We start from the raw sequence: 14,720 nt of genomic DNA, 5'->3' as shown, positions 1-14,720 counted from the left end.
GGGGGGACCCTCCGGGGTGTCAAGGTCCCAAGCCTGGTCGGCTGCTGCGTGCAGGCAGCGCCCTCCCCACTGTGCCCTCCCTCCTAGTTCTCGCCTCACCCTTCCCTCTCCCGGTCCTATCTCGGCGGCCGGGTCATGCTCTCTCCATGACCCTGGCAAATATTTGTCACCCTGCTCTCTCCCCACTCTTGGGCCTCGCGGGTGTCTTTCCTCTGCCTACCCGGCCCTGCCAGCCTGTCAGCCCGTCAGCCAGTGGCCGGGGCACGTCCCCCTGGAAGCTCTTCCCCTCCCTTGAGACACCGGCTCCTGCCCACCTGCACGCTCAGGCCCTCTGCGGTGCTGGTGCCCGTGTCACCTGCGAGTGTCGCCAGCCGCCCAGGGGCGGTTGTGGCAGGCTCCAGGACGAGGCCAGAGAGGTAGAGAGCATGGCGGGCAGTGCGCTGGCTTTGCGTGCGGCCAACCCAGCCTCCTCTCCAGCCTCTCAGAGGCGCCCCCAAGCCCAGCAGGCGCTGGCCCTGAGCTCTGAGCCAGGAGTCACCACCCAGGGGCCCAGTCACACAGTGTTCCAACACAGGCTCCTCGCCCTGCGCACTTCCCAACACCAGTGTCCCCAGAGTCACTTCCTCCCCCGCATGGCAAGCATTTTCCTCTCTCCCTCTCTCTGTCTCCCTCCCTCCCTCTCTTACCCTTTCTTTCTCTTACCCTTTTCCTCCCTCTCCTGCCCTCTCCATCTCTCTCCCCCCTCCCTCTCTCCCCCTTCCCCTCTCTCTCCCCCTGTCTCCCCCTCTCTCTCCCCCTCTCCCCGTTTTCCTCTCTTCCTCTCTCTCCCTCTCTCTTTCCCCCTCTCTTCTCTGCCTCTCTCTCCCTTCCTCTTTCCCTCCCTCTTTCCCTCTCTCTCTCCCCCTCTCTCCCCCTCTGCCTCTCTCTCCCCCTCTTTTCCTCTCTGCCTCTCTCCCTCTCTCTCCCCCTCTCTCCCCCTCTGCCTCTCTCTCCCCCTCTTTTCCTCTCTGCCTCTCTCCCTCTCTCTCCCCCTCTCTTCCTCTCTGCCTCTCTCTCTCCGTCTCTCCTCTCTCCCCCTCTTCCTCTCTGCCCCCCCCTCTCTCCCTCTCTCTCCCTCTCTCCCCCTCCTTCCCACTTCTTCCTCTCTTCCTCTCTGCCTCTCTCTCTCTCCCTCTCCCTCCCTCCCTCCCTCCCTCCCTCCCTCCCTCCCTCTCTCTCTCTCTCTCCCCCCCTCCCCCCTCCCCAATTTTCTGCACTGGGGGTAGCAACCAGACACCTAGGTCTAGTAGCACAATCAACATATCAAAGCTGAAAATACCAAATACCACTTTAGGGGTTTTTCTCCTCTTTGTAGTCCAACAACTTAATTAAGATCTTTGTTTGTTTGTTCTTTGGGTCACAGTATGGGATGCTGGGAATCCAACCGGGGTTGGCTGCCTGTAAGGCAAATGTCCTACCCGCTGTGCTATGGCTCCAGCCCTCTTAAATTCTACTTCTTAATCTTAGTTATTCTTTGTGGACACAGTAAGAGATACTTAAGCTTGTAGGGTGGCTCTACGGGGGACATCTTGCTATAGATCTCAGACTAAAGTGCTCAGGCCAGATTAATCTTTCCTAACCCTAGCAGCGTCCTAGTCCAGTTGTTACTTTTTGGATCATGACTGAATTTGTCCATGACCATGTTCTTGACTTATAGTTAAGTATTACGGTTCTTTGGCCTGGCCCATTTGGATGCCAGGGTAGCTCACAGCTTGCCCCGGATACATCAGTTCCTTATCAGGAACCTGTTTTGGGACTTGTAGGAAGTAAGGGCTGGAGCAATAGCATAGTGGCTAGGTTACAGAAAAACAGAGGAATGGGAGCACTGTGATGGGAGTAACCCAGTAAACCTAATTTCCCTTCGGCAAGGCAGAAGGGACAAACCAATGTTATCCTACGCTATGGGATACGCTACGCTAATGTAATCTCCTTCCTGGCTGCTGCCGCACATGACTGGGGCGATGCTTCTGGGCCTGCCTTTGCTGCGCCCGGCACCTTCTCCTCAGGACCAGGGTGCAGTACCCACTGGCACCGCACCTGGGGGTGAGGTCACTCTCCTGTGGCTCGGTGCTTCTCAGGAGTTGGCCAGGCGTTTCCCTTGTCCTCCCTCCCCCACCCTCCCGTTCCCCAGTGGACTCGGGTCCTAGCCCCGACCTGGCCCTCTGACACTTCTGATGCACAGGTCAAAGGCCCTTTCCCGGCGAGAGCACTCCGCTCTGGAGCCATCCACGGAGAAGTTCACTGTTGGGGAGCATTTCGAAGACGCACTTCCCTGCTTTGTTTGACACACCTCACGGCAAGGTGTGGAGGGCCTGAGGGGGCCTGTTCCGGGGCTGCCCAAGACTCCTTGGGGCTCAAAGACAAGACTTCCAGACACAGGCCGTGTGATGATGGAGAAACCTCAAAGATGCAGTGAAACAGGGCAGCCAAAGTGAGCACGCGCAGTGTCCATGCAGTTGTGTGACACAGCCTGGCGGCGGGTCCTTGCTAGAGGAAGGAGTAGAGGAGGCTGAGCTAGGAAGGGTGGTGGGGAGGCTCCTCTGGGATGGGTAGGTGGGGACCTCATGGGTGTGTGTGTGTGTGTGTGTGTGTGTGTGTGTGTGTGTAAATAGTAACTGAAACCTGATGATCTTTGATGGAGGCTGCATTGCTCGAGAAAGTTACTAAAATCTATTAAATGGTGTACTGAGTCAAATGAACAAAAGTACGCAGCGTACGTGCACGGCTGTGTTTCACAGAGAGCAAACAGGGTCCGGCTGGGCCTGGTTTGAATCACAGTGTGGTTATAAGGAAGTGCGAGGAGTCATGTATTTATTTGGATGACTGTGTCCAAATAGGTGAAGCGGTGACCTCGCTCGGGCCCTGTGGGATTCCTCGGTGACCTGCATTCTGATGGGGAGTTTTGGGCGCCGTCACGGGGCCTGGCTTGTGGACACGGGGCAGGTGGTGGCCGGGCCAGTGGTGGAACCCGAGGGGCCCCTGAGAATGCGGCGGGGGAGGAGGTGGGCCCTGTCTCCCTCTCCCTCTCGCCCCGCCCTCCCCCCCACTCTACGCAGGGCTTTCGTCGCCTTTCTCTAGCAAAATACTAACTTAGGCGAGCAAATTAAAATCACCCCCGCGCGTGACAGACCCTTTGCAGATATTTAGATCTGACTTCCTCGGTAGTGCCACGTCAGCGTCTTCAGAGTGTTTACTAACTTCCTGGAAATTACTCCTGGAATTCAGGGTATCTGTAGCACTCTAGCGCTGTTGTCCCATTGTTCATCGATTTGCTCGAGCGGGCACCAGTAACGCCTCCATTGTGAGACTTGTTACTGTTTCTGGCATATCGAATACGCCACAGGTAGCTTGCTAGGCTCTACCGTGCAGATGGGCTGGTCTCGGTAGCTTGCCGGACTCTCCGAGAGGGACAGAGAAATCAGACCTGGGTCGGCTGCATGCAAGGCAAACGCCCTACCCGCTGTGCTATTGCTCCAGTCTCCAGGGCTATATCTAAAGATATGTAAATACATATACTATAAAGATGTATGTCTTTATATATTATATAATCATAGTTATATTATACTATAATTATTGTATTTTCATTATATGTTAAAAAGGGAGGAGAAATAAACATATTTGTTATAAATTATATTTATACTGTCACTGTCACTGTCATCCTGTTGCTCATTGAGAGACTTATTGTTACTGTTTTTGGCATATCCAATACGCACAGGTAGCTTGCCAGGCTCTGCCGCGCGGGTGAGATACTCTTGGTAGCTTGCCGGGCTACCGAGAGTATTATAATTAAATATTATAATAATTATAATATTATTTAAATATTTATAACATTTTATAATATTCCTTCTATTTCAATGAGCATGTGGTCAATTCCAGGTCACTCATTCACAGCCGACCAGCTTTCCCCCTCTGTGTGCAGGAGTCAAAGTTCAGCCCTTCTTTGCACCGACAGGCCTCCTCCGTCCGATCCTCCACGCCCATGTGTTTCTGTCGGCAGCCGCCCTCGCTGGTCCCGAGTCTAGGAGCGACCTCCGTTGCCTTTTCTCGGTGTACTTGCTGTAGTTATTCCTGTTCCATGGTCCAGCCACTGTCTCTCGCTGCCCGAGTTAGTCTCCTGGGCATGGTCAGCCCAGCCCTGGCCATGCGGCCCCAGCGCTGCCTTCTTGGATGCCAGTGGCGGACTCTGTCCTCGAGCCCCAGCACGGCTGCTCTCTCTGTCTGCCCACGGACGTCTTGCTTGATCCCGCATCACGCCTCCTTGGGAAGACTGTTGCTTTGGTGGGGGGGAGCGAAGGGTCGTCGTCACCTGCCTTTCTGCCCTTGGCACATGTGTCTCTCGGTGGCGTGGCCGGTCAGGTGGAATGTCCATTTTATTTAAGAAGTTGTCATACTGTCTCATTCCCACCCTCAGGGGCCTCTTAACCCTTTTTTACCCTTTACCCCTCGTCTTTTTTTTTTTTTTTAATGTAGGAGTACTGCTATGTATTCAGCCTTTGATTTAGCTGATTGAACCAGGCATGAACTCCACATTACTTTTATTTTTGAAACATTTTTTAATTGGATATCCATGATAGACCATTGCAAAGCTGTTCATAATTGGTTTCAGCCATACAATGATCCAGCACCCATCCCTCCACCAGTGTACGCCTCCCACCACCAGTGAATATCAGCATTTTCCCCACCAGCATCCCCCAACTCTCCCCCTCCCCACCCCCAGCCTCCCTCTATAGGAGGCACTTTCCTTCTTGCTCTCGCTCTCCTTTTCCTGTTGTGCATTATGGTTTGCAATACAGGTGCTAAAGAGGTCACGCATGGTGTTTGTTCAGGGCTTTCGGTATTTTTATTGGGATGGTAAGGCTGGAGTAGCTTTTCATTTGGGTGGCAGCTTTGGGGTGTGGATGTGACTGTCGTGGCTTCCGGAAGTGCAGGGAGGTGGGGGGAGGTAGCCCATACAGACCCCTAGAAAACCTGGAGATTTCCAATCACAAAACCCACATACCCAAATTTTCAGCGGATATATCTTTCTCTACTCTCCATCTTAACAGACTCAACTCGCTGACTTGGATGCTGCAATTTGTGTTAATTAAGCCGCATCCAAGTGTGAGCCACCGGTGGTACATGTCGGTGTCCAATTGTGAAAGCTGTCTTCATGTGGTACCAGTTAGCTCCCGTCTCCCCGGGGGCTGTAGGCGGAGGCTGTAGAGTGTGTTCAGGGCCCCCAGTATCACCTGTGGACAGCAACGACAACCTTGACTCTACATGCTGTGGGCAGGCAGGTTGGTGGGGGGGTGGTGGCGGGCTGGCATTTATGTGCGGTGTGATGACGATGATGGTTTTACACCCCCGCCCTTGGTGGAGCCTGTTAAAATCCACAGTACCCAGGAGTTGGTTTGAATCCTAGACACGAGGCCTTGGCAGAGACTGGCCTTCTGGGTGTGGGCAGAAGGCTCTGGCCAGGGCAGTGGGACAAAGCGATGAATGACCTCTGAGGGGTTGTTGGTGACCCTCTGACGGGGCTGGGACTTGCTTCCTTCAAGCATTCGAAGGACTAGGATGTCCAGAGGAACTGGACTCACCATGGGGCGGCCCAGGTTGGATGTTCTGGGAAGGTAGGATTGGGTTCAGGGGCCAGAGATGAGGCTCTAGCATTGCACGCGCTGAGCCCGGTTGGATGCTAGCACCGCGTGTGGGCCCCCTGGGCGCCAGCAGGAGGGAGCGCTGAGTGCCACCAGGTGCGGCCCCAAATACTGAGTTCCATGCTATCTCGAGAAAGATTGGGTTCTCCCAGTTCCCGGGGAACCCCACTCCCCAGTCGCTTCCTTCACACCCCGGGAGAGATTCCGGCAGGGGCCAAGCCCCGTGGTTGTGAGAAGGCCGGGCAGGTGGACGGAGGGAATTCATCCAAGGGCTTGATGCAGAGAAACTTGAGAATAACTTGGGGAAACCAAGGCCGGGAACTTGACAATGGCAACTTTGATGATGGCGCATCTCGTGCCGAGCTCCGGGGTCCTCTTGGTCTTCGAGCCAGAGCCTGGACGTGGCCGTGGGGCTTCCAGGACACACCCTCTCCATGGCAACCCCATCCATGGAGCTTTCAGCGTGGCTGGCCCTCCACTCGGCTCGGCGGAGGAACGCGGTTTCTTAGCCTGTGTCTGCCCTGGTACCTGACGATTGGCCGGGCCTGCCAGCCCTCGCAGGCGCAGTCCACTCTCAGGGAAGTTGGCACAGGGCTGGTTTTCACAGATTGGGCACATCTACGCCACCTTTCCTTTCCCTTCTTGAGTTCTTTTTTGTTGTTGTTTTGTTCTTGCTCTCCTTTCAACCAACGTGAAGCTTTTAAGCTGTATGATACGGCATTCCTGAAGTCTGCCGCCTAAAACATTGCTGTTCTCGGGCCACAGAGATAGTACAGTGGGTAAGGACACTTGCCTTGTGCTGAGGTTCGAGCCCCGGCACCGATACGGTCCCCTCCAGGAGCACCCTCAGCAGTGACCCCTGCGCAGAGCCAGGAAGAAGCTCTGAGCAGAGTTGGGTGTCGCCTCCTCACAAAGCCTCCAGGCAGAAAAAAAATTATTATTATTATTATTTTTTGTAATCCTCCATTGCAGAAAGCCTGAGCATTTTCATGATGCCTAAAACATGGGGGGCCCATACCTGTCCCCTGTTTTTGCAGTTGCTACTTGGAGAAGTTTAAAATTCACTGGACAGTGTAAGAATCCATAGAGTCCTCCACCTGGAAGAGACAGTCCTTAGGGGCTCGAGGGTCATTAAAGGCTTGGGAAGGTCATCAGCAGGCCCTCCAGAGGTGCCCCAAGGAGGCGGTGCCCAGCCTGAGACAGGAAGCGGAGGCCCGGCCTTATCCCCAGCCTGGCCTGACCTGCGAGGAAACTTCCAGTCTTACCAGCTTCTCGCTGGACACTCCCTGACCTGCCCAGCTCTCCAGCCTGCCCCGCAGGGGGCGTGAAGGGCCCCCTGAGCAATGCCCTCTGCTGACGGGGCAGGGGGTGGGGGGGGCTGGGTGCAGAGACCCCACGCTTCCCAGTTAGAAAAGGAAGATCAGGGCAAAGCTGTTTGTGTGTGTGTGTGTGTGTGTGAAATGTAAAAGGCTGAGTGTTTATGAGTTCTTTCTGAGCTTGGGATTCTGAAGATTTGGGGGCAGGGAAATTATCTCGATGCTGTGAAATGCTCCTGACTCTCGGAGTACCTGGTGGGTGTCCCCAGCGGCCTTCCTGGCTGTGGGGCAAGGCCTGTGCCTCTCTCATTGGAGGGATCCCCTGAAAAAAAAAAACAAAACATCTTGTCACCGGAGGAGCAAATTCCCAGCCCTGGAATGACGTGGGGGGCGGGGGAAGGAGGGTCCCAAGCTCCCCTTCTATGTGCAAGGGGAAGCAAGGCAATTGTATTTGTTTTTGGAAGTGCCACTTAGCAGAATCTCTTCATGTAACTCCATCAAAATGAGTGTGCTAATTAGCCTCCAATTAGGGAACAGGAATTGATGTCATCTGCAGTTGTTTCACTGTTAGCACGCGTGTGGAAGTCGGAGGTGGGATCTGAACGGAGGGGACCTTCTGACACTCACCTCGATCAGAACCTGCTGAAATACTTCTCAGTATTGTCAGAAAATTTATTTCACACACCCCCTAGTTTGGATTTATTTTTTAAAAAAAAACCAGCAAAGTTTCATCTTCTCCACCCACTGCCTTTTGGCGGGTATTTTTGCTTCTCCTAGGTACCGGCTCTTATTCTTTTACCCCTGCCACGGGCTTATTACACATGAATGCATAAGATATTGAATACATATGCATTTGAAATATTGTTTTGATTTGTGGGTGGATTGTTTTCTCTTCAAGGGCCTGTCTGGGGAAATGAGTAATTTTTCATATCCTGTTCTTGCAGGAAGAATTTTAAATCGTTTCTCCAAAGACATTGGGCATATGGACGACTTGCTGCCCTTGACCTTTCTAGATTTCATCCAGGTAACGTACCCCCACCGTGCCAAGAGGGCCGCCGCGGGAAAGCCAGCCCCAGTCTCCCGCGGGCCCGGGCCCGTTTCCCGGGGGCTGAGGGCGGGCCTCCCCACCTGGCGCTGGAGCGTGTTATCTTAGCGCAAGGCCCTGTTTGTCAAAGAAAGGTGTGGCGGTGGTTCGGAGGCTAAGTTAACATGAGTAAGAACGCGGTGTGTGGGCGTGGCCGCACGCTCATGGCAGGGTCGGGTCGCAGCGCCTACATGCTGGGTAAGTGCTTCTCCCGTCTGCCTTCCAGGTATCTGGCATGAATTTCACCTGACTGTGAACACATTTCATAATACAGAAACAATCACCTCGCACGGAAAGATAGCCCAGATTAACTAAATTATGCATTGTATTACCACAAAGGGCAAATATTTACTGCACCGCTTTTTCTGCTGCTGGTGGTGGTGTTGGTGGTGGTGGTGGAAGCGGAGGGTGTGGGGGGGGCGGGAATAAAACCAGGTGTGGTTACTTACAAAGAAAAGATTAGTAATAATAAGGTGAAAATAATACTTTGTTCCCAAGGACAATGGGGAGTCGTGGTGGCAGAGACAAAGCCTTTCAAAGCGAGTATGTTTAAGCCAATCATTTGGGGCTGGGATCAAAGTCAGCTCAGAAAATATCCCTTTTTGTTGTTTTTCTGGGCAGCTTTTCTTTCCCCTTGTTGATTGCTCTGAGTCTTAAAGGTGTCTTTGGAACCGCTCGTGCGCGCGTGCAGACACACATGCGCGCGTACCCATTCCACTGAAAGCTTTAGCGTTGCCGCTGAACTTTGAGGCTCTGAAGACTAACGTGGGCTGCTCTCTCCTCGCCGCTCTCCTCACTGTCACTTCTGTGGCATGTTTGCTCTTCTGTCTCATTCTGTCCCCTTCCCGGAGTCACCAGCCCAGGAGCTTCCCTCCTCAGAGGCCCTGGTGTTGAGTTTGGAAATGAAACGCGTTTTTCTCACACGCCATACGTCACCCCGCCGCTGGGCTGTTAGTTGGGATTTTGGGACACTTTTTCCTCTCGGGGGGTGGGGGAGGTTGTGTGTGTGTGTTGTGTGTGTGTGTGTGTGTGTGTGTGTTTGTGTGTGTACACTTTTTCCTCTCTGGGGTGTGTGTGTGGATTTGGGACACTTTTCGTCTCTGAAGGTAGGGGTGTGTGTGTGTGTGTGTGTGTGTGTGTGTGTGTGTGTGTGTGTGTCGCATATCCGTTTCTGGTCAGCAGCTCACGTCCTCTGGAAGGTCACAGTACATGGAAGAGTGACTTTTAGGGTGTGCAGTCCCGAGCATTTCCCTTACCCGCATACTCACCTGCAGTGCTCAACCGCTCTTCAAGTTTAAAAAAAAAATGGGTGGCAGGTGCTAGAGAGATTGTGCAGCAGGGAGGGTGCTTGCTTTGACACAATTGACCTGAGTCCAATCCCAGGGACCCTGTAAGGTCACTGAGTGAGGCCAGGAGTGAGCCCTGAGCATGACCTGGTGTGGCCCCAAAACAAAACCCAAAAGAATTCTGATCTCCCAAGCAGTGCTCAGGCGGGCCAGGCCCCAGCAGCAGTTCCTGGCCAATGGGGTGAGCAGTTTGCTGCGGGGCTGCTCAGGCCCTGAGGGGTTGGGGATACCCAGGACCCCCCCCCCCCCCCCCCCGCCCCGGGAAGGCTGGGGGCCTCTGGGGCTCCGTCCAGCAGTGCTCAGCGGGGGAAACCACAGGCTGCAGGTCATCCCGCTGGTCCCTGGCCTGACCCCCGGGATCCGCAGCTGAGAGACTCTCCGAGGCCCCGGGCCCTGCGTGCCTCCCCCCTCGGCTCTCCGGGTCCGCCTGGGCGCTGACCTGCACTCTGGCTCCCGGCAGAGACAGGGAACCCAGCAGCCTGGGACGGGGGCACGTTCGGAGCCCGTTTTTCGAGTTCACCACAAGACGAGGGTCTTTTCCTGCCGCAGCCCACCGAGCCCAGCTGGGTCGCCGGAGTAAGGCTGACTCAGTGATCAGTGCTGATAAAGAGCCATTGTCACTTGGTGTGTTTGCAGGTGTCTTTAATAGTCCTTCCCATAATCCCTTCAGGAAGAAGAATTTTCTCCTTTTTTTTTAAAAAAAAAAAAAACAGTCTTAGGTGAATAGAAGTGCCCAGAGCCCTGCCACCGAGGGCCATTCTCCAGGGACTTTCCCAACATCCATTGTTGAAGGGGTTGTCAGGAGGAATCACGGGAGCCCCACAAACAATGCCGGAATGGTCTCATCTTACTTTTGTGGGCACAGGCCTTTTCTCCCGAGGATTTGCATTCGATGAGAGGACTATTGACTGAGCTATCCAAGGATCATTCTGAAGTATTTGAGCCTCTTGCTGTATTAACAAGAGCACATTCTTTGCCCCCTCATACTCACTAAAGCCACAAGAAATGAATCGAACCTGCCCTCAAATAAAGGCCAACAAAAATCAAAATGTAAATTGATTTTTTTTTTCTTCTTTTGAAATTTGGAAAGGGCTCTGTAAGGATGCAGCCCGACCCCAGCGGGCTTCTGGGACTCTTAATGGAATCATGTAAACTTAAAATAAACACTATTATGGTAAGCACACAGAATGAAAACTAATTTTCCAAATCAAATACATTATATTCAATTCATTTTCCCCAATCAACCAAATGTTTAAAAACCTGTTAGTTATAACAGCAATCTTCTGGAAATTAATTAGAAGCCCATTAGCTCTGCTAGCTGAGCCGAGGGAAGAGCGTCGCTTGTTACATTTCTAAATAGGTTCCCGAGCGAAAGCCAAGCAAGGTCAAAATGACAGCTAGATTCACCTTGCTTGGCGTAAGCAGTTGGTGTAGTGTTTGTGGGTTTCATTTTTTTTATTATTATTGTTGTTGTTGGGTGGGTGGGAAGGTAGGGTTTTCTTTTTCTTTTTTTTTTTATTGTTTTATTTTGTTTTTTATTTTTTGCTTTTTGGGTCATACCTGGCGATGCACAGGGGTTACTCCTGGCTCATGCACTCAGGAATTACCCCTGGCAGTGCTCAGGAGACCCTATGGGCTGCTGGGACTCGAACCGGGGTTGGCCGTGTTCAAGGCAAATGCCCTCTCTGCTGTGCTATCGCTCCAGCCCCCCCCCCCCCTTTTTTTTTTGCTTTTTGGGTCATACCTGGCGATGCACAGGGGTTACTCCTGGCTCTTCACTCAGGAATTACCCCTGGCGGTGCTCAGGAGACCATATGGGATGCTGGGACCTGAACCCGGGTCGGCCGCATGCAAGGCAAATGCCCTTCCCACTGTGCTATTGCTCCAGCCCTTGTTTTATTTTTAAACCTGCTTTGCCTCAAGTGTTTAATAATTGAAAGGCATTGGGAGTATTTTCTGGACCAGAGTATTTTCTGGCCTGGGAGTTAGAAAGAGAAGTGCCTTCTCGGGCCCTGGTCTGGACACATCTGAATGCCAAGGCGAGGTGGTAGAACACTGGGTCAGAGGCCTAGGACAGGGTAGTGGTATTTGTCTTGCAAACAAACAGCCACCACCCTTGCTCTGCATCGAGTCACTGAGTGGTCCCATTCCTGCGCTCAGCGATCATGCATCATGACTTTACGTCCACTCCGGTCTGCGTGGCTGCGGCTGGCACTCGTGAGGCGCCCCTGGGACTTACCGTGTGTCCCTCGAGTCTTTTCACGAGCAGCCACTTGACCAACCCCAGCGTCATTGGTACCCAGCGCGGCTTGCAGACCTGGAGTCTTAAATGCAGCTGAGGGTTCCTCTCCTTGCGCCTTACTTTTTGCTGCGGGGGCGTGCAGAGTGCACCGGGGGGTTGCCGCATCCCGGGTCTCACCAGGGTCTGCACATCCCCTGCCCCTTGCCGAGTGGCCCCTGAGTGGAGTTCTGAAAGGACTGGCAGTTTCCTCACTGAGAAGTTCCCTTCCCGTGTCACCTTTCTCTCAGGAAGTCTTGAGCCAGAAGGGACTTGGCAGGGTTTCTCGGAACAAAGAGCGTGCAGAGGAAATCCAAAGCCGAGATTTCCCTTCCTGAGTCAGGAGCCCCACTCCCCGGGCAGCCAGTTGCGAAACGGAAGTCTCACTTGTACTTCTTTTCTTTTTTTTTTGTCTCTTTCTGAAGTTAGGCAGATTACGGGTTTTCTGGGGAAAAAGAAACGCGATAGAGAAATAGCGCCGTTATCCACATGATCTAGGGCATGTGAGTTGGTGCCGTTTTCTGTGGGACACTGTTACAGTTCTGTTGGGTCCATAATTCAGGGTCCACAGAGGTGGGGCCTTGGGTCAGAAGCCAGCTCTGTTTCCAGCAGAGTCCGAGATGGAAGAACTGAAGGAAGGCTGGACATGGAACCTCTCTCTCCCTCCTACTTTCCCCCCGCCACACACACACACACACACACACACACACACACACACTTTCTTGAGTGGCTGTGGTGAGCCTGGGTGTCCTCAGAAGGCAGCCTGATGGGGCCATTTCATTACTTCTGCCTCATTGACAGGGAGAAGAAAATTCTGGTTAAGATGTAAGCAGAGGGGCTGCAGCCATAGCACCTGGAGGAGGGCATTTGCCTTGCACGTGGCTGACCTGGGTTCTAATCCCAACATCCCATGTGGTCCCCTGAGCACCGCCAGGGGTAATTCCTGAGTGAAGAGCCAGGAGTAACCCCTGTACATCGCCGGGTGTGACCCAAAAATAAAAAAAAAAAAGATGTAAGCAGAGAGACTGGAGCCTTAGCACAGCGGGGAGGGCATTTGCCTTGCACGTGGCTGACCTGGGTTCGATTTCCAGCATCTCATATGGTCCCCCAAGCACCACTAGGAGCAATTCCTTTGTGCAGAGCCAGGAATAACCCTTGTGCATTGCCAGGTATGACCCAAAATGGGAGGGGGGGAGATGTAAGCAGATTTGCTGGGCAGACAGTGGCCTGACTTTGGCCTCACACCTGCCACCGAAGATTAGAATCCAGGGGCTGGGGGGTGTCGGGGCTCGGGAAGCTGACTTGGCCACAGGAGAGAGAGGTCGGCTTTGACCCGAGAGGCGTTGCTAGAGGGGTGAGCCAGGCAGCGTGGGGGAGCTGTGGCATCTCTCCTAGGGGAGGAAAAACGCGCGCCATTCCAGCGGCCGGCCATCTGCAGGTTACCTCAGGGTTGCCCTGGGCTTATCAGATAAGTCGGCCAGTGGCTGGCAGAGCTCACCGGTGACTTATCAAAGTGTTGTTCAAACACGTCTTGTTGGTTGGCGTTTTTAGAAATTCTAACAGCTTCGAGTATGGGTTGTAGTTTAGAAACGCAGCCGAGTCTCGGAGTAGAACATAACTCTTCAGACATGACAGCTAGAAAAAGATCACCATGACTCGGAGGTTGCAGAGACAGAGAAATTTGATTCTTGGCCTCAGATGAGGCGTCTGTGAGTTCAGGGAGAATTCTTGGAACAGGACTGTGGCCCTCCAAATGTCATATTAGCCTTTGGGATGCACAATTGAGCAAAAACATAGATACAGCAGTTGAAATTGCCTTTTTTGTTTAAAGAAACTTTAAAAAATTAATATATTTATTTTTGCTTTTTGGGGTCACACCCAGCAATGCACAGGGGTCACTCCTGGCCTGCACTCAGGAATCACTCCTGGCGGTGCTTGGGGGACCATAAAGGATGCTGGGTATCAACCCAGGTCAGCTGCATGCAAAGCAATCACCCTACCCACTGTACTTCCGATCCAGTTCCCAAATTCACTTTTTAAAAAGTGTTTGACTTCTTTAGATATCACAGCACGAGTTCCAATAGGGTGAATCCACTCTTTCATTTTCTTTTCCTTTGTCTTTCGAAGTTTTTATTGTTTCCTTCCCTTCCGGTTGTTGCCATTGTGAAATCTGAAAGTTCCAGGGTCAGACTCTCAGTCTCATCACCTGCAAGCCAAAGCCAGGACTCGGCCACTGAGGGACCTGCTCTGATCTTTCAGTTTTCTTGAAGCAGTGATTGACATCTCTGAGGATGCCATTATCCATGCTTACTTATGTTTGGACACTAAATATCATGTTTCATTAGTAGAATTCTTAATAGTTTATAACCACAGTAATTGGATACAGTTGTAATAATTGATGGGCAGCTAGCCGAGATGACTGTCTATATTTTAGCTTAATAATCAAATCATCAAGAAATTTCTCCCAAAAAGGTAGCACTATTTTTATCATGTATTCTTATCTGGCTGGGTTTATAATGCTCTTCATACTTGATTCTAGTAAACTTGTCTTGGCATTGGGTTTGTCCACCAGTCCGTAGAATCTGGGTTTTTTTTGTTTTGTTTTGTTTTTTGGGGGGGGTGGTGGGAGAGTTCTCTGGAGTCACACCTGGGGAGTGTGCCCTTGGGCGTGTCCGCTGAGCTGCCTCAAGGCCGCCCCTCTCAGCTCCCTGCAAGTGGTGGGAAGAAGCTCTCAGACCTCACTGAATGGACATTTGATGCCCAGGGGTGTGGGTGTGCGTGCCTGTATGTGTGCATTTGTCTGAGTGTGAGTGTGCATGTGTGCGTGCGCACGCTTACATGTGCATCCGTCCGCAAACAGTCTATCCTTCATCCTTCGTGGATCAAAAGACTCCCTCCTCCTGCTCAGTGACCTTTTTCTTGACTGCTCTGTCCTGCAGTAATACCGTCTCTCCACTCCCTCACCCCTCATCCACGGGCTGCGTGTGCTGCATCGAGCTGCTTCCGTGGAAGCACACAGAG

The 14,720-nt window shown here is 52.6% G+C and overlaps 1 protein-coding gene across 2 annotated transcripts in view; it reads left to right on the top strand.

The window, feature by feature from the left end:
- Nucleotides 1-14,720, top strand: part of ABCC4 (ATP binding cassette subfamily C member 4) — a 203,686-nt gene that overhangs the window by 127,874 nt on the left and 61,092 nt on the right. For both annotated transcript variants that reach the window (XM_055142190.1, XM_055142185.1), the window contains one exon: nucleotides 7,936-8,015. In XM_055142190.1, coding sequence (XP_054998165.1) covers nucleotides 7,936-8,015 — 80 coding nt within the window. The remainder of the gene's footprint in view (nucleotides 1-7,935; nucleotides 8,016-14,720) is intronic.

Source organism: Sorex araneus, chromosome 1, assembly GCF_027595985.1.
Source record: "Sorex araneus isolate mSorAra2 chromosome 1, mSorAra2.pri, whole genome shotgun sequence".
Classification (NCBI taxonomy): Eukaryota; Metazoa; Chordata; class Mammalia; order Eulipotyphla; family Soricidae; genus Sorex; species Sorex araneus.
The sequence above is the reverse complement of the archived record's forward strand: the minus strand, read 5'-3'. Positions and strand labels throughout refer to the sequence as shown.